The 24011-nt window shown below is 37.5% G+C and overlaps 1 protein-coding gene across 3 annotated transcripts in view; it reads left to right on the top strand.

The window, feature by feature from the left end:
• The window catches only part of GXYLT1 (glucoside xylosyltransferase 1), a 65950-nt gene extending 46955 nt beyond the window's left edge, over positions 1 to 18995 (top strand). For 2 of the 3 annotated variants that reach the window (XM_023182827.1, XM_023182828.1), the window contains one exon: positions 8819 to 14979. In XM_023182827.1, coding sequence (XP_023038595.1) covers positions 8819 to 8980 — 162 coding nt within the window. In that variant the 3' untranslated portion in view covers positions 8981 to 14979. Of the gene's footprint in view, positions 1 to 8818; positions 14980 to 18878 lie in introns of those variants that run through there. The other variant, XR_002724607.2, reaches the window with a different exon arrangement.
• The last annotated feature ends 5016 nt before the right edge of the window (positions 18996 to 24011 follow it).

The following is a 24011-nucleotide window of genomic DNA, read 5'->3' as shown; positions in this document are numbered from 1 at the left end:
AATACTGATGGAATACATTAATCTGCCATCCATATGGCTTTAGTCTCTTTGATATAGTTTCTCAGTCTTTGTCTTATATGACATTGGCATATTTCGACAATAGAGCCTCTTCACCCCCCCTTTTTTTTATTAGAATGTTCTTCATTTTGGCCTAATATTTCCTTACAATTAGGTTCAGGATATACATGTCTGCTCAGAATACTCTATAGGTGGTGAGATGTCCTTCTCAGGCTCTCATAGTCATAGTCCCCTTCGTCTGCCCCTTGCTGGTGATGTTGATTTTGATCAGTCAGTCAAAATGTCATTAATTGTCTCCACAGTGTAGTTATTTTTCCTCTTATAAGCAGCCTATGGGGAGAACCTTTTAAAATCATGTAAATACTCTGCTTCTCATTAAAATTTTCCTACAAGATTTAGCATCTGTTGTTGGTTCTTGCTCAAAACAATCTTCACTATGTTATTTGCAAATTGATGATTGTTCAATACTAGCACTCCTTCCACATACATCATTTGACACTTGGCATGCATCTGTAAGGAAGAGCTCTCCCTTTTGCACATATATTGACGTTTATATAATCAGTATGAGCCCTTTGATACTTATTTTCTCCAGTGATTTATAATTCATTATTTCCTTGTGATTATGTTGATGCTAAAGTTGTTCCCAATATGGCCACTGGGAGCCCCATTGGCTACTTCTTGTGCCCCTTTGACATGTGCTCATGATTTTTTTGAGTATCTCCTTTATTTTCTGTTCCAACAAAATATTCCAGGTTTATTTTATACTTTCCCTGCCCTACCCTTGAAATTAGTCATCCGTCAAAGGAGCTCTGCTTCCCTTTAGTAGGCTCTGGATGTTAGGCATGTTTATTGCTACCATGGTCTCATTGCTTCTGAGCTTTTTCAGTGGCAGAGCTAGGAAGTATAAGCATGCACACATGATGTTATGTGTTCACACCTGATTCTTTAACTCCAGGTCATTCTTCCAAGGCTCTTCCTTGCTTTCTTCTACTCTATAAATCTCCTTTCTTCCACAGTTAGAATCCTGACTTCTATCAATAACACATTTTCTCATTTGCTTAATCCTACAGTTATTTAAAATAATTTCAGAAATGTTCCATTCATACCATTGTCTCCACCCCCAAACCAACTTACTAAAAATGGCTTAGGATTTGTTTTCAGTCCTTCCTCTTCCTCTGCTCTGCTCCCAGACAAGGGTGTGTACTCAATACTGTATTCATAAGTTACTTGGATTGGTTCTTTTTTTCTGCTCTTTCAGTGTGATTATTTTATTCATTTGAAATACAGTTGGATTCATTTGTTTCTGTATGCTTTCAGTTTTAGTTTTTTTTCCACTATCTTTGTTGATATAATTGCATTTTTTGATGGGGGATATTAATATACTTCACAAAGTCAGAATTACATAAGAGTTTACTCACATGTAACCTGTTTTCTTAGCCCTTTCATCCTAACTGCCCCCTACCTCTATAGGGTACCAATTTCATTGTTTTCTGGTTTATCCTTTCTGTGTCTTTAATAAGATGAGCAGATGTGTGTATGTTTTGTAATTTCCATTTTTTTACACAAAAGGTAGTTTAGTGTATATCTCCCTTCATTCTTTGCTTTTTATACTTAAAATATTCTGGAGATATTTTTCTCTCTCTCTCTTTTTTTTTTTTTTAAACAACTGTATGGTACTGTATTTTATGTATGTACCAGAGTTTATTCAACTATTCTCTGTGTTTGGACATTTTGGTAGTTTCCAGTAGCTTGAATTATAAATAATGCAGCAATGTACAGTTAGCTTTGTCACATATATATTTGTATTGTTGGAAGGTGAGTCTTCATGGTAAATTCCTCGAAGTGGGATTATTGGATTGAAATTATTACCTGTGTTCCTCCATAGGGATTGTTTGTATTCCTGCCAATGATTTATGAGACAGTCTGTTCCCCACATCCTCATCAACAGAGTATAGTATCAAGCTTTTAAAATTTTGTCATTCTGATGGGTGAGAAATTGAATCTTAGTGTAGTTTTAATTTGCATTTCTCTTTTGAGTGAAGTTTAATCTTTTTATGTATTTATGAACTATTTTTGTATCTTTTTGGGGGGTGAATTTTCTTTTAAATATTTCACCTATTCTTCTATAGGTTTTTAAAAAATAACTAATGAAACATAATTTATATGCCACAAAGTTTACCCATTTCAAAAATATAATTCAGTTGTACAACCATCATTATTACCATGAGGGCGTTTGGGCTTTGTCGCCCTCTCCTTCCTTTAATTGTTAAAAGTTCTTTGTATGTTAGGAATATTAGTACTTTTCCTGTGATACATATTGTGAATATTTTTCTACCAATTTGACTTATTGTATTTGATGCCATTCAGTTTGTAGAATATTTTTCATGTAATAAGTTTATCAATTTTTTTTTTTTTTTAATTAACAACTGAGTCTTGCTCTGTCATCCAGGCTGGAGTGCAGTGGCACAGTCATGACTCATTGTAACCTCTGCCCCCTGGACTCAAGCAATCCTCCCACCTCAGCCTCCTAAGTAGCTGGCACTACAGGCACGTTCCACCACACTCAGCTAACTTAAGTATTTTTTATGGAGATGGGGGTGTTGCTGTGTTTCTCAGGCTGGTCTTGAATTACTGGGCTTAAGCAATCTGCCAACATCAGCCTCCATAGTGGCTGAGATTACAGGCATGTATCACCCAGGCTGGCGTGCAGTAGTGTGATCACAGCTTACTGCAGCCTCGACCTTCTGGGTTTAGTTGATTCTCTCACCTCACCCTCCCGAATATCTGGGACTATAGGTGCATGTCACAGGCTTGGCTAATTTTTGTATTTTTTGTAGAGATGAGGTTTTGCCATGTTGCTCAGGCTTGTCTTGAATTCCTGGGCTCAAGCAATCCTTCTACCTTGGCCTCCCAAAGTGCTGGGTTTGCTGGGATAACTCACCACACCTAGCCTAACACCTTTTTTGTTTGTTTGTTTGTTTTGTTTAAAGTCGTTATCTGAAAGCTTTTTCCAATCTACACTTGGGTTACAGAACAGGTTATAGAATAATTCCTCCATATGCTGTTTCATTTATTACATTCAGACCGATGCTCTGTTTGGAATTTACTCTTTTGTATTGGGTTAGGAATGGATACTATTTGACTTTTTTCTAAACGGCTATCCTTTTGTCTCAACACCATTTACTTAAAAAAATCTATCTTTGGCTGGGTGCACTGGCTCATATCTGTAATCCTAGCACTTTGGGAGGCCAAGGTGGGCAAGCTCAGGAATTCAAGACCAGCTCAGGCAACTCCTTCAGCCCAGCAGTTTGAGACCAGCCTGGGCAACATAGTGAGACTTTGTCTCTAAAAAACAAAATAAAATAAAAGGCTGTCTTTAACCAAAAGATTTGAGATACTGACATTATCATAAATTCCATTTGTAATTTCTGACTTTTCTGTTTTGCTCCATTGGTCCGTTCATTTGTACACTAATAACACACTATTTTAATTATAAAGGCGCTTTGCTATGTTTTACTATCTGATGGGGCTACTCCCTCTTTATAGCCTGTTTTTTTCAGTGTTTTCTTAGCTATTGTATATTTATTTTTCCATAATTATCAACTCCATTAAAAAATTAAATCTTGTTGGTATTTTTAGGCTGGGCACAGTGGCTCACGCCTGTAAACCCAGCACTTTGGGAGGCTGAGGTGGGCGGATCACCTGAGGTCAGGAGTTGGAGACCGCCAAAGTGGTGAAACCCCATCTCTACTAAAAATACAAAAATTAGCCGGGCGTCGTGGCACATGCCTGTAATCCTAGCTACTCGGGAGGCTGAGGCAGGAGAATCGCTTGAATCTGGCAGGTGGAGGTTTCAGTGAGCTGAGATCGCTCCATTGCACTATAGCCTGGACAAGAAGAGCGAAACTTTGTCTCAAAAGAAAAAAAAGATTTGGTATTTTTATTGGGAGTGTATTAGCTTCATATATTAACTCAGGGACTGCTAATGTTTTGATGGTATTGAGACATCCCAACCAAGAACAAGGGCTGTCTTTACATTTGTCTTTTAGGAATGTTTTATAGCAAGCCTGTCCAGCCTGTGGCCTGTGGGCCGCATGCAGCCCAGGACGACTTTGAATGTGGCCCAACACAAGTTCGTGAAGTTTCTTAAAACATTATGACATTTATTTGTGATTTTTTTTTTCTTAGCTCATTATTGTTAGCATTAGTGTATTTTATGTGTAGTCCAAGACAATTCTTCCAATGTGGCCTAGGGAAGCCAAAAGATTGGACACCCCTGTTTTACAGTTTTTTTCCTGTAGGTTTTGAATATAATTTAAGTTTATGCTTAAGTATTGTCTTTCTGTTGCTTTTGTAAATAAGGTTTTGTCTTTTAAGCATTTGCTTTAAAAGTTTGGAAAAAAATTATACCGCCCCTCTTTTCCCCATCCCCTAATTGTCTGTTTTCTCTTTTCTTCATGTTCTCCTTAGCTCCCTTTTATGTAATTAGGGTGGATTGATGGGGGACATGATTAATACTTCATATACCTCTAGACGGATGCATGAACCAGATCTCTGTGAATGTTAAGGACCAAGACTTGGGGCAAATTCAGGGGAGATTTGGATGTATGCTGTTACTTAACAAGTTGTATCACTATCTATGTTAGCTGTTTCACTGCTACTAAGAAAGAAGTATTAATACATGTGATCACACAACTCTTATTTAGATATGCTATCTGTTCTGCTAGACTGTTTAATCTTACGTGGGTGGAAACAAAGCAAATAATAGGAGTACTACTTTGGTTTAAATGTGGGGGTCAGGAGAAAAGCTGATGACCCCTATTTACTAGGTTCTCATTATTTGATAGTGTGAAATCCTCTGGTCTGTATAGCCTCATTGATAGCAGTGAGAATAAAAACACATAACTACAATCCATGGTGACAGAGATTGTTCTAGAACTGTGAAACAGAGTGTCTCAGTTTTGCCTTGAAGGGCCAGGGAATGCCTTCTTGAAGAGGAGGCTTTTGAAGTGGGCCCTGAAGAATAAGTAAGAGTTTACCAGGTGGGTGGGGGCAGTCTGGGCTGAGAACTGCCTGAGAAAAAGGTTCAGAGGCTGTGAAAAGATCCACGGAGAGGTCAGGCATCCATCCGTTCAGTATGACTAGAGTGATGCATAAAAGTCAGCAGGGGCCGAAATGAAGTGGATGTGGAGATGATATACTATGTTAAGGTGATGATCTGCCATGAAAAGGAATTAAAGTTTTCTCCCAGAAATCTGTTTCTTAAACTTGATGGTAGACAAAATGCTAGCAGCATTGTGGGCTACGGTTTTAGTGTATTATTAGCTAAGTTTCTCCTATAAACTTGACGGATGCAGCTTTTAAACCATCAGTTTGTCATGGTATGAGTATACTCACTGATGAATTATAAAATTTAGTGTTGATGTTCATTTTAATGTAGCAGGCCTCATATACCTTCAGAAATTAATACTGTATTTTAATAATGCTTTATTATGGGTTGTCAGAAGGTGATAAAAATGAAGAAAAGTGCTTGTGGGGTTCTGAGACTTTGCAGGATAGAAGATAAATGCATTCCTATAAAAATGAGATTCCTTTGTTTCCTTTGAGTATTAAAAAAAATCTACTATTAGAGAATTAAATTTCCCGAGTTTTATTTGATCTTTTCTCTGGTTTATAAGTGTGTACCTTTAAAAATCCGAGTAATAGTTTAAGTTGATTAATTACATTTGATTTTTTAAAAAGAAATCTTATTTTTAAAAGGATTTCAGATGATTGATTATCTTTTGTGTTTGTTTTGGGTCTGTGTTAACTACAGCTTACATCTATTCATTTTTCAACTTAATGAAGTTAATCAGTCTTTTATGGTGCTCCTGCTTAGTGTTTTTATATTTCCTTATCTATAATTCAGTGAGAAGTATAATTTTTAAAAGAATTGTGTTCAGACAAGGATGTTTATGCAAGTTTCAGACAGAGGCTTAGTCATAGCCATGGAATGCAGTGAACAGTATGAATTATAAAGGATGTGAACCATCTTTAAACTGTGAATTCATGGCTATGTCTACCAGCAAATCTGTTTTTATAGTCCATGCATATTTGTTAAATATTAGTTGTTGAGGAATAAAAATACTGTTTAAAAATTGCAAATTCAAAATCAGAACAAAACATTTTATGGCTCTATAAGGTATTTTCTGCATCATGCATTTCATTCTGAATTATATTTCTTGATGTTTTGTGTTAACTTTGATTTACTTTACACCTTGTGTATATTTGCCTAACTATCTCTGCAAAGCAGTCTTGAATGTTTTCCTTCCCATAGTGCTGGCTTGCATATAGTTAACACTTAGGATTTGTTGAATTGAACTGCCATTCTCCTATGTTTTCCAAAGATGTGCTATTCTTTGAAAATACCTCAAATTGTCTATGGTCATCACAGCCTCACTATTTCCTGTTCTTCAACTGACAGTATAAAGCACGAGCTTCCTAAAAATTAATGTACTGGGTCCTGTGCCAATGAAAAGAGGGAATGATTAACTGTACATGGAAAGGCTTCTCAGAGGAGCTGACATTTGAACTAAGTTGTAAGGATGATGAGTACTAGGCAGAGAAGAAAAGGTAAGGACAAGTCAGGCATATAGTATGAAAAAAGATCTGGAGTCAGGTAAGGGCATGAGTGGCCTCTGGGAAAGGGACACCCAGATGTAGGTTATGTACTGCACAAATATGCAGGCACTGCAGATTACGTAAATGGCAGAATGCAGTGTCTTTAGACCATATTTATATAGGTGGAAATTTTGGAAATTTATCTTCTTCCTTAAAGGTCAAATTGCTTTTGTCATATGGGCAGAAAGAGGTCTAATGAGACACTGTTTTTATTTAAGAAAATATTCATCAAAGGGCTTTTTTTTCCCCCAGTGAAGAAGAAAATATTTTTTAACCACAAACACTGGGATTTAAATCACATGAAAACAAAGAAACTGAATCTCAAGTACTCCATACTCCTGGGAATCAATAGTCTTCCTCTATTCTTAAATGCTTTCATGGTGTTTTCATTTTATTATATAGTAAAAATAATGATCACAGTAGTTTGGGCTTCCCATAATTTTCCGCCACTCAACCAGTTGGTCAAGTGTTTTTTTGTACACATTGAACTATTTCTTGACATTATCACTTGATGAAGTTTACCTTCTTCAGCCTGGCTACACTTTTAACCCCAAACAAATTTGTTTTCCCAGATTTCCACCATTCACTGAGCTTCATCCTTCAACAGGATTTTTGAACTGAGTTGGCATGGTGGTGGTTGCTTAATGTTTGGATAAGTAGTGCTGTCTGGTGGTTAATTAAGTGCATGGACTTTTGGAGCTAGACTGCTGGGACAGAATCCTGACTTAACCACTTACTGGATTTTTAACTGTGAGAAAATCCTCTCTCCTTGCCTTAGTTGTTTCATTGTCAGATGGAGATAATACTGCCTATATTATAAAGTTATTGTGAGGCTTAAATGTGTTAATACATATACAGCTCTTAGAATGGTGCCTGGCGTGTAGGTAGCAAGCATTCTATGTGCTATTGTTATTTTCATGACATTGTTCCTGGCTAAGTTTCCCTGCTTCTTTTTAAAAATTTTATCTTCAAAACAATTTTAGACGTTTATCTGGAGTATGTGTGATTGGTTTTTAAAAATCACTCCAAGGGTGATGGTTTTATGCAGTTAATGCTTACGATTTTTCTTGCTCATCAAAAGATGTCAAAGTTTAGGATCTCTTTGCATCTCTACAGTGACAAAACCCATGTTTTAAACAAACATCCAAGTTCATCCTCTTCTCCATAGATTGACTGCAGCTTCCTGCAGACTCACTAATTGTGCTTGGGGTGATGCTTTCATTTCCTCTCCCTCAGCGTGCTAGTGAACCTTAGGGATAACCTGGGAGATTTCTGATTCTGAATCCTTTGTGATTTTGCATTTTTCACCAACTTCAACTTCCATGTAAAATGTTCTATTTTTAAGCCCCATCCATCTTTCTACCTAGTTGAAAATACTAAATCACAAAATACCTGGTTGAAAATACAAAGATTACACATTATTTCCACTTGACTACCACAGCCTTTTCCAAAATATATTTCTTGATACTAGTATATTTTATAGTAAGAGAAGGACTCTAGCCAAAAATATATCTTGGGACAAACAGTCAAACAACACTAAACAGATTTATTTTCTGTTTTACTTTTTAGACTTTTGCCTGTGCCAGTCTGAATCCCCATGAGGAGTACCTAATATTTAGCAGTTTTCAAATGTGTTTGTTTTTGGGATCTTTCTGTGCAATTAGGGTTCTGTGGGAAATGCCGAACTGTGTTATCATCTTGCATTCCTCCTCCCATATGCCTCTACTTCATTTCCTTCAATTCCAGCCTCAGCAGTATTATCACCAGAGTGGTTTTTAAAAGGTGGGATGTGGGTGTGGTGTGTGGTCAAGCTCTTCCTTTAGGCAGTCCAGCTTTTATTAGTTTCGCCCAGATACTTGTAGAGCTTTTGGTTGTCTTCTTAACCAGTATTTCAGTCTTCTCTGCCTTTGTGCACGTTCTCCAGGATTCCCCCGGAGATTTACCATGGCTGTCTTTCTTTAATGGGAGATAATAGTTCTGTTTAATTTATTGAAAATATTTGTTAAACATCTAATTTCTGTGAGACGTTAAATGGAGGTCGTTCATAGTAAACTGGTTGAAGAAGTTTGGAAAATAATTGAATTTATATACGTACCTTTGCCTTTTAAATTTTTTATTTTTTAAAATTTTCTTTCTCTAGTGCTCTTTTGAAGATGACAACATCCGTTCCTTATTAAAACCTTTAGAACTGGAACTACAAAAAACAGTGCATACATACTGTGGAAAAATTTACAAAATATTTATCAAACAACTAGCAAAAAGTGTAAGAGATCGTTATGCCAGATCACCAAAGGAAAAATGATTCTTGGTGACTGCTAAATCAAATGAATGAAAACAACAAAGAATCAGAGGATAAGTGTGAAGGAATCGTCTTGGATGAAGTATTCAGGAAGGAATTATTCATCTCCAGAATAATTTTTTTGTCCTAAAGAAGTTAAATGAGCAGTATTTTCAGGTAATGAAGAATAAGTTAAAATCTTGGGCCTCAACAATGAAACATTTTTTATCTCTGATGTTTTGTAATGTAACTATCATTCCAGTATTGATGAAAATATTATTGAATGGTTTTAACCTGCAGACTTCTGTTGACTCATACTCGCAAGAGTGGTAGGGGTGTGTAGATGGAGAAAATGTACCTCAAACAGTGCAAACACTCAGACTGTGAGTAGAGCAATAATTTTATGTCAGCACTAACCTCACTTTAAATGTGTGAGAAAAAAGTTTGTTTACAGGAGCAGAAACAGTTCTGTTTCTAAAGAAATGTGATGTAACTGATGTAACCATTGACAATCTATGTGTGCCTTTATACATTTCATCTCTGTTTTAAAATATTTTTATGACAATCATGTTTAAAATTATTTTTAGATTATAAGTAAGCTGCATGTTACACATTGAACTGTGTAAGGTAGAGGAAAAATACTGAAAACTTTGGGGTTTTAATCTGTGTGTGCATTTGTGTGAGAGAGTGAGCGAGCGAGAAATGTAGTGTTTCATTTTGTATGCATTAAACTGTCTTGCCAAAACTCAGATTTAAGATTGTTAAATAGATATTTGGGGATTTTTTTTTATCACTTTAAATGAAAAATGTCAGCTTTACTGGGCATTCTGGAAGCAAAATGTATTATGCTGATGATAAAGTGAGAACCTTAAGAGTATACTCATATGATGGTGGAAAATGTGATGGACCAAAATACATAAGCTATATACTTTCTGTGAGTAGTAATTTTAGTTACAATGGAGTAGAAAAATGTGGTCCATTTAAACTTGTCTTCTACCTCATAATGGCCTTGCAAGATACTTTTGAAGAAGCAAATATCTAGAGCCTTACTTTAAGTAAGTTAAACAACTTAAGTGGATGATTTGGATTAAGATTGTTACATCCACCTATAGAAAATGTGGTTTTAATTGGGTTGATGTGCATATCTTCCTTTTTTGAGTATCACTTAAGACAGTTAATTTTTTTAAAATCTTGAGAAAAATATTGTTTCTTTGGCATTCTTGACCTGTTGTCTAATATAAATATAGATTCTGAATACTTAGCATATACTATGCTGGGGCACATTTTACCAACAGCATGATTATCTATATATGGTTATCTTCTTTTTCTCTCTGATATTTTAATGCTCAAGTAGAAAACGGAAAATCATGAAGGAAAAATATCACCAGTGAAAATCGTGGCAATTAGTTTTGTGAAAACATAGTGACCTCTGTGGAGACATGGAATATGCAGAAAGAGATGGTTAGTACAGTTGTTCTGTCGTCTGCAGTTCAGTCAGGGACAAATTGAGAGACGAAAGTTTAAGCAAGGTGCATTAGAAGTTGATAACCAGCCCAGCATTCTTAGAACAGATGGGTTTAGAGAACACAAGTTGTAGTTCCTTGGCAGAATGCCGTGGTGGATATAAGAGACTGTGAAATGGAGCATACTGAGTAGAAAATGAGAATACTAAAAATGTGAAGTTTGGACGGTATGTATTAGATCATATCTAATGGTCCTCAAATAATGATCATTGCCTGCCTGACTATAGGAGATTCTTGTTGGGAGCTTAAGAGTAGATTCCTGAGCTAGGCCTTTGGAGACTGTGGCATGCTGTGTCTAGGATGGAGTCTGTAAAAAAGTTTCTAATGAAGAGATTTAAAAATTATACAAAACTAGAATAGTGCATTGATACTCAACATCTAGATCGGACAATTATCACTATCTTACCATGTTTGCGTCATCATTTTTTTCTTTGCTTCAGTATCTTAAAATCCCAGACATTGTGTTATTTTACTGCTGTGAACACATTAAGTAGATACCATGATATCACACCTAACAAAAGCAGCAGCAGTCCTTCGGCTTCATCTCATAGCCAGATTTTCCTGATTATCTCAAATATGCCATCTTCTAGTTGATTTGTTAGAATCAGGGTACAGAATATAAGTCACATGATGATTTTGTTTTTAACAGTCACCTCAGACGACTTTGATGTTAGCTACTTTGGGAACCACTGGAAATTATTTTGCCAACTTGAAGTTAGGATACCACAATTCTTGGCACAGTTGGTAGATTATAAATGTGATTTTGAAATATTAGAGGAAGCATTTGGGGTTAATGACAAGATATGAATTTGTATTAGTAAGTTTGATAAGATTTAATTTCCTCAGTGAACGGAGAATCTCAGCCCCATTGGCTCTAATTGATTGGGAGTTGTATAGAGCGTGGTCACAGTTTAATCCAACTGGACTGTATGCTGTGGTCTCACTCATGGTGTGGATTATTGACACTGTCACACACTCTACATGGTGGATCAGTTGGAAGGTTCTTCATCTGGTTTATTTAGACCTGACCTAATTGATCGTTTTACCATAAATGGAATTAATAGTGAAAGCTCTCTTTTAGGTACTGTTTCTACCTAAAATTAAAGGTATCACAAAATGTGTATAATAATTTTTAAATGAATTTTCTGAATTTATCTTTAGACAAGGTAATTCTTCTTTTGAATTCTAAAGAAATGCAGTTCTTGGAGTTGATGAGAGGTTGAATTATAGATGGACAACTTAGAGAATGTATTCCATTTTCATATAAATGGTCTTTCATAAAACATAGTATATCTATGCAGTTCATATAAATTACATGATTTATTATTTGAGTCTATGTATTCTGACCTCAGAACTCTCTCTGGGCTACAGTATTACCAAAGTGGGATGCCTTTAAAATGTAGTCAAACTTCATTTGTATGAAGTAGAAAAGAACTTGGGAAACCTTTAAAAATATATATTGTGATTTACGCTTTAAGAAAGTGCATACTTTTTTCTAATGAAGAGTAGTTCATAATATGTAAGGGTTTTAAGGCCCTGAAATAATAATAGTGCTTACTCATTGCTCTCTCATCTTGCCTCCAGTCAGATGTTATTGGTATAGTGAAAAGAAGACCAGATTGTGAACTAGATCTGGATTCTCTTCTTAGTTACTCAGGCATGTTATTTAACCTTCTCTGTGCCTTAGGTTTTAAAGTACAATCAGTGTACCCTTCAAACCTCACAAGATGAGACTCAGAAGAGATAATGGATTTGGAAGCATTCTGTGTGGCTTATGTTATGCCACACCAGTGTTACTTTTGAAGTTCTGTTTTGTTCTGTTGCTTTCTGTACAGAGCGTTCAGTTTACTCAGGCTGAATGTTTTCTGACATATATCTCCAGTCTGAATTTGTTTATTTTATGTAAGGAAGAGTTTTTCAGGAAGAGAAAGTAGAGACGAAAAGAATGATGTAACTAAATCAAAAAAGAAGGAAAAGAGAGGAAGTGAGAAAAGGGGTGAGGAAAGAGAAAGGAGTAAGAATGGGAATGGCAAAGGGCAGAGGAAGAGAAAAGATGGAATGCGTGTATGGAAAATTGAGAAGTAGAGATGGAGAGAAATGGTGTGGAAACATTTACTTATTGAGTTGTAGCCCTCATGCTACATCTGTTTGCTTGCCTAGGCTCTCTGGGGTCAGGAAAGGTGCTGACTTCCATGGAATGGGGCAGCAGGGCCTGCTGTGTTTGGTTTGTTTTAATACTAGAGTTGTCTCCCAATCACCCAACTTACTGATCATTTAGTCCCAATTCAACATTTTGTGTGTGCGTGGTTTTTTTTTTTATTTTTAAATTTTTATTATTTTTATTTTTTATTTTTTACTGGATCCCAGTTTGTGAGCTAGGACCTGTGGAAATACAAGTATCTTCCTTTTTAGCTTTATCGTTTTAGCTATCCCAAGTGTTAGACTGCAAGACTAACTACATATTCTCCAGTGGAGGTTGGAAGTGGAGGGACTGCTTCATTAGGTCTGAAGGTGGCCCAGGAATGTGTTGTAGCAGTTTTCCCAGATGATACTGATGAGAGGCCAGGTTTGGGAATCACTGCCCAACCTTGGATGGCAAATTAAACAATAAATTACACCTATTTATTCCTCAGTCAGGATGCTTTCAGTTGAACCATTCTGAGTAGATATAAGAGGACAAAAGACAGCAGAAATACCTTAAAATATATTATTTGTTGTCTTATTTTTCACATATTTGTATTAATAAATACCTTAGTAGTAATCAGAACCTCTTTGAGATGTTTTTAGGAAGGCCACTGATTTGTTTTTTAAAATACTTTTTTTGGTTCCTTAGAGTAGAGAAGAAAAGTAGGGGTGCAGTATGTCAGGTGTGGGGCCAGTTATCCATTTATTAAATGCAATTTCAAACGTCTTAAAACAATAATTGCCTTACTGCATTTTAATATTTAATAAAGTAGATTAAATAAAGATTTGTATTATAGTAGTTATTTTTTATACAATGCCAAAGCAACCCTTTTTTGCCTATTAAAGTCTGGCTAAACTGTTCTGATGTTGTTGTTTCTTAATTCATTAAACATGAAACTAGGTTTTACAAAACTATATAAACTTAAGACAGAAATCTAAAAATGGTACAAGAAAATTCTTTTTTTAAAAAACAAATTAATATGTTATTCAAATATTTAGCAATTAAAGACTAATGAGAAAAACAGAATAGCATATTGGCTGTAACAGTTTAAAATGGATTGCATATCAATGTCAGACTTTTAAATAGAAAATATTTATTATCACCTTATTTCTACCAGTAATTTCAAATGTTTAATGGGACTTTGAAAAGATAAGAAAAAATAGAAATGAAAATTTCTCTCACCATTAATACTGTGAATACTATTTGGAAGGTCCCTGGTCCAACATTTAAATATCAAACTTAAGAACTGATTTGGAGCCTTTGATTATATTTAGTTTATATACAGGATCTGAATATTCACACACATAGCACACTATAGCAACCTCTTATAAAAAATCGTGAAGATAATGCAGCAGTATATTCTATTAAAAAGTAAATTGGCTGGGTGTGGTGGCTCATGCGTGTAATGCCAGCACTTTGGGAGGCCGAGGAGGGAGGATTGCTTGAGCCCAGGAGTTTGAGACCAGCCTAGGTGACAAAGTGAGACCCCATCTCTACAAAAAAATTAAAAAATTAAAAAATTATCCAGGTGTGGTGGTGTGTGCCTGCGGTCCTAGCTACACATTAAGTTGAGGCAGGAGGATTGCTTGAGTGCTGCAAGAGTTTGAGGCTGCATGAGCCAAGATTGCACTGTTGCACTCCAGCCTGGGTGACAGAGTCAGACCCTGTCTCAAAAAATAAAGGAAATTGGCTTTGAAAAATAGCCATTTTCAACCTTTTTATAAAACCTCTTCAGGGAATATTGGAATATTATTTTGTCAGGCAAAAATAATCCAGGGCTTGAACATTGCTGTAGAATATGTTATCTGTTCAAAACTTAGCAGAGCACACATGCATCACATGCATTGTCATCAGTATTTGAGAGCTCTACCAGTGGTTTTTGATGGATGCTGTAACAGAACGTCTATGAAGAGGATGGTGGTTTGCACCTACTCCTCAAGTCAGAAACTGGAAAAGGTTGCAGGTATTTCAATTTTCCCAATCATTTTGCATAAATGTATTAATATTTTGAGTAGTAATAGTTCTAAAGCTGCAGGAAGGCATCATTGTATACTGTGATTTGTAGAGAATACTACTCTTACACTGCTCTTTATCTTAAAATGTTTTGGTATACTGTGAACATTTTCCTCTAAGTATTTGGTGTATTTTGACAGTTATTAAAGGAGAGTATAAAATGATAGATTCTGGTCTAAACTAAGAATAATGGAAAGTTGCTTCATCCTGCCTTAGAGGAGTTTTCAGTTCATCCTCTTCTTGAGAAACTATGTGTTGCTGTTACTAAATAAACATTTACTCAATAAACATTTTATTTCCTTAAATTATGTGTCTGGATTATTTTAGCAATCAAAAGCAATTGTAGAATCTTTGGGATTGAGGTGCTTGAGAACCAGGAGTCTAGGTGGAGGGCGGTTCCTGGATTGGCTAATTCAGCAGCTGAACAGTGTCATCAAGAGCCTTAGTACCTTCTGCCTTTCATTGCCATTCTCACCAAGTGAGTCTGATGTCTCCCCTTACGGCTCCAAAGTGACCACAAAGGTTCCAGGTGGTGGATGATAAGAGGCTGAAATATACTTACATACATATATATATATGTTATTTTTTTGTAAGAGGAACGTTTTTCCAGCCCCCATTCACTTGCTCTCATGGCCACAGCAATGTGCATTATCTCCAAAGCAATCACTTTTCAAAGGGCATAAAGCTCCTATGATTGGCTCAGACCATGAAGATTTGCCCTTGAAATTAAAAATGACCTCCCCTTATGAATAGCTGCTCAGACAAAGGGGAACAACTTCCAGGTTCTGGATGAAGTTGGTGGGGTAGGAGTTTGTAGGGAGTTTGGAACATAGCTGTTCGGTGGGCAACAGACCATGTGTTGTTTTACTGACCCAAGTATTTCCTATAATTTTCAGGCGGATCAAATTTCACATCTAGAGAAGAGCACCCTTTTCCATTGCAGAAACTAGTTTTGCTTTTAAAAGTCTCTGTAGGCTGGGCATGGTGGCTCATGCCTGTAATCCCAGCACTCTGGGAGGCTGAGGCGGGCGGATCTCAAGTCAGGAGATCAAGACCATCCTGGCCAACATGTTGAAATCCCATGTCTACTAAAATACAGATTAGCCAGGTGTGGTGGCATGTGCCTATAGTCCCAGCTACTCGGGAGGCTGAGGCAGGGGAATAGCTTGAACCTGGAAGGCAGAGGTTGCCGTGAGCCGAGATTACGCCACTGCACTGCAGCGTGGCGACAGAGCAAGACTGCCTCAAAAAAAAAAAAAAAAAAGTAGCTGTAAGGCCAGGCAAGGTGGCTCACACCTGTAATTCCAGGACTTTGAGAGGTTTGAGGTGGGAGGATCGCTTGAGCCCTGGAGTTCGAGACCAGCCTGGGCATCATAGTGAGGCCTCCCCTGTCTACAAAAAATATATAAATTAGCCCGGTGTGGGTGGTGGCACACGCCCATAGTCCCAGCTACTTGGGAGGCTGAGGCCAGAGAATTGCTTGAACCCAGGAGGCGGAGGTTGCAGTGAGCCGAGATCATGCCACTGCACACCAGCCTGGGCTACAGAGTCAGACCTTGTCTCAAGATGAGAATCATATGTACTAAAGAAAATTTAATAGAAAATAAGTCTGTAATGTTATAATCGATCAGTTTTCAGTTTTGTATATTTTAATTTTTATACTTTTTTTTGTCACAATCATAAAAGGTTTCAAAAGACTGGAGGTGATGATGGCTTCTGAGGAGAGTTTAAAAGTCCCTTTAAATTTGTGATGAAAATGTATTTGCAATCTTTGTCATGTTTTTAAAATTCTCTTTGTAAATTAAAAGTCCCAATTGAAATAATAAAAAAATACAGAAGAGTTAGAAGTATATTATGTGAAATATGAAGGAACTTCCTCACCATCTACAACTAAAAAACATTTGGTATCTTCCCAGTCTTGTGCTATGTATGTGTACATACAGGAACACACAAATGTGGCTGTAAAATAGTTTCTGCTTTATGCACTGTTGTATAATTTGCCTTTTTTCACATCATCTGTGACATCTTAATACATTAGATCCACCTCACTCTCCTTCATAGCTGTGATTATTGTATAGTAGTGTCCTTAAATAGAGATTACTACACAGATTGCTGAAGTACAAAAGTGTAAGTAAATGAGTTTTAACTTGATAGGGGAAGTAGAAACGAACCAGTTTCTCGTTTTTTGCTTAAATGTGATTTAACTTAAGGAGCATCAGAGTAAAACTGTAGTGTAAATATCAAAATAAATGTTAAATTGTTTAAAATTAAAAGTGAAATTTTCTACAGTTTGATACATACCAATAGGTTGGTGCAAAAGTTATTTTTTTATTTTGCCATTTTAATGTTTAATGGCAAAAACCGCAGTTATTTTTGCACCTAGTAGGTAGCAATACTTGATTTTGTGAAACTGGTGTGGCTGATAAATGTTACTTCAAGGTTCTTTTCCATATATATTTTTAAAATATTTTGAACAGTTTAAAAACTATTTGTGGTCTGGATGTGGTGGCTCATGCCTGTAATCCCAAGCACATTAGGAGGCCGAGGCAGGAGGATTGCTTGAGACTAGGAGTTTGAGACTAGCCTGGGCAGCAAAGTGAGATCCCATCTCTATAAAAAAATGTTTTAAATGAGCTGGGTATGGTGACTTGCACCTATAATCCCAGCTGCTCTGGAAGCTGGGGCAGGAGGATTGCTTAAGCCCAGGAGTTTGAGGCTGTAGTGAGCTGTGATCATGCCATTGAACTCCAGCCTGGGCAACAGAGTGAGATCTTGTCTCTTTTTAGATAGATAGATAGAAAAAATTAAAAATTGACCACCAAATGTGTCTTTGCTTTGTCCACTGTTCTTTAACATTTAGAAATATTAGCAGAGTCACTTGACTGGTTAAAAGATATTTGTGTATTCAAAATTAATTCCAGAAACATATTTAACTCAGTATATCTAAAATATATGGACATGTCAGTATAAAATAAGGTATTTCATATTTTTTCCCCATACCAAGCGCATATTTTTCATTTACAGTGCACTTCTCAATTTGAACTTGCCACAGTTCAAGTGTTCAATGACCACTTGTGGCTGGTGGCTATCATATTGGACCATGCCTCTCTAGAATGTAAACTCTCAAAGCAGACACCATTTCTGTTTTTACCGTAGTATCTGTCACTTAGTACCCTGACCACAGTACTGTACATGGTAAACACTAACATTTGAATTTTAATCGAGAAGTGTTAGAATTTTTTTTTGTGAATTTGGAAGAGTTTGAACTCTAGCCATTTAAAAAACAAAAGCATTAAGTAAAATGCTTCAGAAGATGCCCATCCTCATTGATTGCGCAATAAACCAGAAGAGTTTCATTTTTTAAAAATTGTAATGAGTGGAGCTTGTGTTTTTTAATGTGAGGAAGCTCAGTACTGAAAAGTTACAGTGAATCTACTAAGCAGGAACTACAGATGGAAATGTAAGGTTGGTATGTTTTATGTACCCTCTTAGTTCACTTTTTGGAATCATTGATGATTCATGCACATAACATTAATCTCAAATCTGTAATAAACATGGGAACAACCTAAATGTCTAGAGATAGGGAAATGATTAGGAAATGATACATTTTTCTAGGTCAGTGGTTCTCACCTGGAGGCAGTTTTGGCCCTCAGGGGACATAAGACAATGTTTGGAGACATGATTGTCACAAACACAACTATACAGGTGGGAGGAAGGAAAAGAATGAGTACTACTGGCATATAGTGGGTAGAGGCCAGGAATGCTGCTAAACATCTTATTCATTGGACAGTCCCCCGCAACTAAGAATTATCTAATCCAGAATGTCAATGCCACTGTTGAGAAACTGGGATAATGGGTAAATAATAATTGCAAGATGTGATTTGATACAGATAAGCACAGGAGGCGATAGCCACACAGGGAAGTCAAGCTGCTCTTGAGGCATAAGAAACATTTCCCAGAGGAAATCACATCTGTACTGAAATCTAAAGGAAAAGTAAGGGCTAGGCAAGAATGGTGAGGAAGAACTTTATGTATGTATGTATTTATTATTATGCTTTAGGTTCAGGGATACATGTGCAGAACATGAAGTTTTATTACATAGGTATACATATGCCATGGTTTGCTGCACCCATCAACCTGTCATCTACATTAGGAATTTCTCCTAATGCTTTCCCTCCCATACCCCGCCACCCCATGACAGGATCCTGTGTGTGAGGTTCCCCTCCATGTGTGCATATGTTCAACCATTGTGGAAGAAAGTGTGGCGATTCCTCAAGGATCTAGAACCTGAAATACCATTTGATCCAGCAATCCTGTTACTGGGTATATACCCAAAATATTATAAATCATTTTATAAAGACACATGCACATGTATGGTTATTGCAGCACTATTCACGATAGCAAAGACTTGGAACCAACCCAAATGCCCATCAATGATAGACTGGATAAAGAAAATGTGGCACATATACACCATGGAATACTATATAGCCATAAAAAACGATGAATTCATGTCCTTTGTGGGGACATTGATGAAGCTGGAAACCATCATCCTCAGCAAACTAAACACAGGAACGGAAAATGAAAGATCGCGTGTTCTTACTCATAAGTGGAAATTGAACAATGAGGAAGAATTTTCTAAGCAGAAGATTTAACTGCAAATGCCCAGATGAGAAAGATTAACATGAGTTCTGGAAACCAGAATTAATTTGGAATGTCTTTATCCTGTTTCCACAGCCACCAGCCTAGATCAATCTAGGTAAGCTGTCTCTTAACCTAGATTATGGCCACAGCTACCTAGTTTGTCTCCCTGCCTCCATTCTTGCTCCTCTAAGCTGTTTTCCAAAATGTAACCGGAATGGTCTTCCTAATGCATTAATCTGGTAAACATGCCTGTTGCGCTTACAACTTTGCCATGGCATTGCTGGTGATAAGCAAACTGAGCAGGTGTCTTATCTTTTCCTGCTTTTGACTTCAGGGTAATGGAAGTGGCTATTGGTGAGAGAAGTTTGTACTATGAGAAAATAGGATGGATCCTCTGATGAAAGTAGGCTCCAGAGCCAATGAATCAGGTGACTGTTCTGAGGCTGAAGATACTCCTTATAGAACTGGGGTGCATTCCGAGAACAGGAAGTCTGGGCCTTTGTGAACGACATATGAAACATCAGGAGACATAGGAGAGCCTCAGGATTTTGATAACAACTGCAGATCTCCAGAATTGAAATTTTCTTCCAGTAGGAAAAAGTACGTAAGTTGCAAAATGCCAATGTTTAGTCTGTTGATAAGAGAGAAAAACCTGTCAACAGATACAGCAACAGCAGATACAGTGGGATCAGGAGACCTTCATTCTATCACCCATTCCCTCTCATTTCGTGATCATTTTAGAGTCTGACTTGTTCTTACCAAAACTACTACTTTCATATTCTAGGTGATTTCAATAAATACATAAATGATATTTTAAACACCTTAAACTCTTCCCAACCCTACCTCAACACTCATAGTCACAGTCTAAACTTGTCATTACAACTGCTTCAACCTCTTTATAATTTTGGACTTGTACATCTCACTCTCTGATCACCACCTCCTCCACCTTCCTTTCCAGTTCACTTCCTCTAGTATCCTGACTTTAACGGTTTTCCTATTCCATGGGGATTCCAGTCTACTCATCTACCACTTTTCACTGCCCCTTGTCCACTTGATGTCCTCCTCTCTTCTTTTTCTTGCCAAATTACATGCCATTTGATCATTATAATTATTGTGCCTGGGCGTGGTGGCTTACACCTGTAATCCCAGCACTTTGAGAGGCCAAAGTGGGTGGAACACCTTAGCTCAGGAGTTTGAGACCAGCCTGGGTAACATGGTGAAACCCCATCTCTCCAAAAAAATACAAAACAATTAGCTGGGCATGGTGGCATAGACCTGTAGCCTCAGCTACTCAGGAGGCCGAGGTGGGAGAATCGCTTGAGCCTGGGAGGTTGAGGCTGCAGTGAGCCGAGATCTGAGATTGCACCACTGCACTCCAGCCTCCTGGGTGACACAGCAAGACCCTGTCTCAAACAACAACAACAACAACAAAATTATTTATATGCATATGCCCTCAACTTTGCCCTCTTTCACTTGGTCATACTACTTTGGCAAAACCATGACCTTGGTGAAATCCAACTCTAGATCTATTCTTTATCTGCACTAGTGTAGCTGAAGATGGCTGAAGGAAAAACAAAACTGCTTACTGGTCCTACTTTAAATTCATGACCATGAACCTTATAAACATAAAAAAAAAAAAAAAAAAAAAACCCCACACACAATATATAATATTAAAAAAAGAAGACTTTTATTTTCTGTAAAGGATTACAGTTGCCATCCTACAGGCTGGGAAGCATGCCTCAGGCCAAGATCAGAGACAAGCTCTTCAAAGAAGGTGGGGTTGGGGTAAGAGCTTTTTGCCTAACAGTTGGCTAAACATACGTATTCAAATTACTGGAGGAGCTATGCATGTTCATGAAGGTGGTCCTGAGACATTTTTTATTGAACATACATGTAATATGTGGTCCATGTTCACATTGGGGTGGGGACTTAAGGTCTTTTCAGGACATGAAGGCATGCAAGTGCACAGCCTCTCTAAACCATCCAGAACCAGTCCATGGTCCAGTTGGTGGTCTTTTTACATGGAGAAAGTTTCTGAAATTGTCTCCTGTTTGATAAAAGCAGTGGTTATGGCTGGTGGAACGGGTTCAGTCAGCAGTCTGGCAATGGATGAGCTGCAACTGTTTTAATATTGCTTATCAAGGCCAGTGCTTGTTTAGCGGCTAGAGACAAAAACCTTGTGGTCATTAGAACATAGTTTATTCTTGTAAATATGGAGTGCATGACTCAACCCTTGTGACGTGGCCTTAGGTCCTCTTTATAATTTGGTATCTTATTGCCATGAAGAGTCTGTTCTGTCAGTCTCATGATCTCTATTTTACTAGTGCTGGTCGATTGTGTCTAAACTGCGAAAGGGAGAGGGTATAACGAGGTATGTCCAACTTCCTGTCCCATCTTAGCTGGGAACTGTTTCAAGGCTTTTCTGGGGTCCCCTTGGCCAAGGTAAGTATCCATTCAGTTGATGGAGGGCTTAGGATTTTTTTTTGGAGTTTGCAACCTCAAGTGGCTCTTAATGTTGCCAGCAGTTATGCTGTATATCTCCCTGTATTAATCTGTTTTCACACTGCTATAAAGAACTTCCCTGAGACTGGGTACTTTATAAAGGAAAGAGGTTTGATTCACAGTTCTGCATGGCTGGGGAGGCCTCAGGAAACTTACAATCATGGTGGAAGGGGAAGCAGGTACCTACTGCACAAGGTGGCAGGAGAGAGAGCATGAAGGAAGAACGGTCAAACACTTATAAAACCTTCAGATCTCATGAGAATTCACTATGATGAGAACCGGATGGAGGAAACTGCCCCATGATCCAATCACTTTCCTCCCTTGATACATGAAGATTATAGGTCCCTCCCTTGGCACGTGGGGATTACAATTCGAGATGAGATTTGGGTGGGGACACAGAGTCAAACCATACCACTCCCTGATCTATTGAGTCTCCCATTTTCCTATGATAGTTTACACCTTCCCCTTTCTCTTCAAACCAAGCAGCACCTCTTCCTCAGTCCTCATATTCAGCTGACACCATTGTTTCTTCTTTCAACAATTAGAATTTTCACATATTCCTAGCGTTAGATCTATTAAAACCAATGTTCCTGGGTCTGCACCCATAGATTATATCTTCCCCATGTTACTACAGCTCCCATCTAAAGCCATTTTCTTCATTTTGTCCTAGACTCAAGCCCTCTGTTTATTCAAGAACATTGTCCATCAATTCTTCCCTCTTTCTCTTACCTTGCAGTTTTTTCCACTCTACTGAATTTTTCCCAGCAAAATTCTTTGAAAGAGTTATTCTTTGTCCCCAGTTCCTCTCTTGTCAAGGTCGCCTATGATGTGTGTGCTGTTGATTCCAATATCCAATTGCTAATTCTCTTCTTATTTGACATGTGAGCAAAGTTTGACATAATTTGATGAGGCACTTTTTTCATTGAAATGCTTTCTTGATTTGACCCCCCATTTCATCACACTCTTTGTTTTCCTCTTTCCTCATTCAATACTTCTTTTTGTCTCTATTCTGATATTCCATTTTCTTCTACCCTCTTAATGCTGAAATACACCACAGCCTCTCTGTGATCTCATCCAGTCTATGCCTTTAAAAACATGGACCATCTATCATATTTTTAATATCTTCAGTCAAGAGTGTCTTCCAAGTTCCACACTCTTCTGTCTTCCTTGTTCCTGACATCTCTCCTAGGATAGCTAACATCCATCCCAAATTTAACATGTCCAAAACAGAATCCTCTATTTTTCTCTTAAACTTACTCTATCCTTTCTTTATTTAGATGATTGTAAATTAATTCTTCCAGCTGCTACGGCTAAAACTTTTTTTTTTTTTTTTTTTTTTTTTTTTTTGAGAATGAGTCTGTCTCTGTCACCCAGGCTGGAGTGCAGTGGCGTGATCTGGGCTCACTGCAACCTTCACCTCCTGTGTTCAAGTGCTTCTCCTGTCTCAGCCTCCCGAGTAGGTGAGACTATAGGAATGCGACACCATGCCCGGCTAATTTTTTTGTATTTTTTGTAGAGACGGGGTTTTACCATGTTGGTCAGGCTGGTCTCAAACTCCTGACCTCAAATGATCTGCCCACCTTGGCCTCCCAGTGTGCTAGGATTACAAGCATGACCCATGCACCGAGGCAGGTATGGCTAAAATCTTTGTAATTATTCTTTACTTTTCCCTTGATCATATACATTCCACATTCAAGCCATTAAAAATCTTATATCAATCTTCAAATTGTTAATAAATCCAGAATCCAATCACTCATCACTACCTCTGTTTCTACTATGCTTGTCTAAGCAAGTGTGATCTCTTGCTTAAATTACTGCAACAGACTATTAACATATCAGCTAGAATAATCCTTTTAAAAGATAAGTCATATGTCACACCTCTGTTCAATTCTCAGTGATCCACCATTCACTCATGGTAAAATCCAAAGTCCTTAAATGGCTATAAGACTTGCAGGATCTGCTGGGAGTCCATCCCCTCCCCGTTCTCTCTCATAGTCCATTTAATATTCTTCCCCTGCACATTCTATTTCAGTCACATTGAAATGCCTGACACACTACTGACTAGGGAATGTTGCCCTGTTGTTTTCTCTCTGCAACTCTATTCTCCCAAATATCCCCTGGCCAATTCTCTCATCTTCTTCAAGTCTTTAGTGAAATGTCATTTCCTAATGATTCCTGCTGGGTAAAGGCA

Source organism: Piliocolobus tephrosceles, chromosome 10 (genome assembly GCF_002776525.5).
Source record: "Piliocolobus tephrosceles isolate RC106 chromosome 10, ASM277652v3, whole genome shotgun sequence".
Taxonomy (NCBI): domain Eukaryota; kingdom Metazoa; phylum Chordata; class Mammalia; order Primates; family Cercopithecidae; genus Piliocolobus; species Piliocolobus tephrosceles.
Note: the sequence above shows the minus strand (reverse complement) of the source record. Positions and strands in the feature narration are given on the sequence as shown.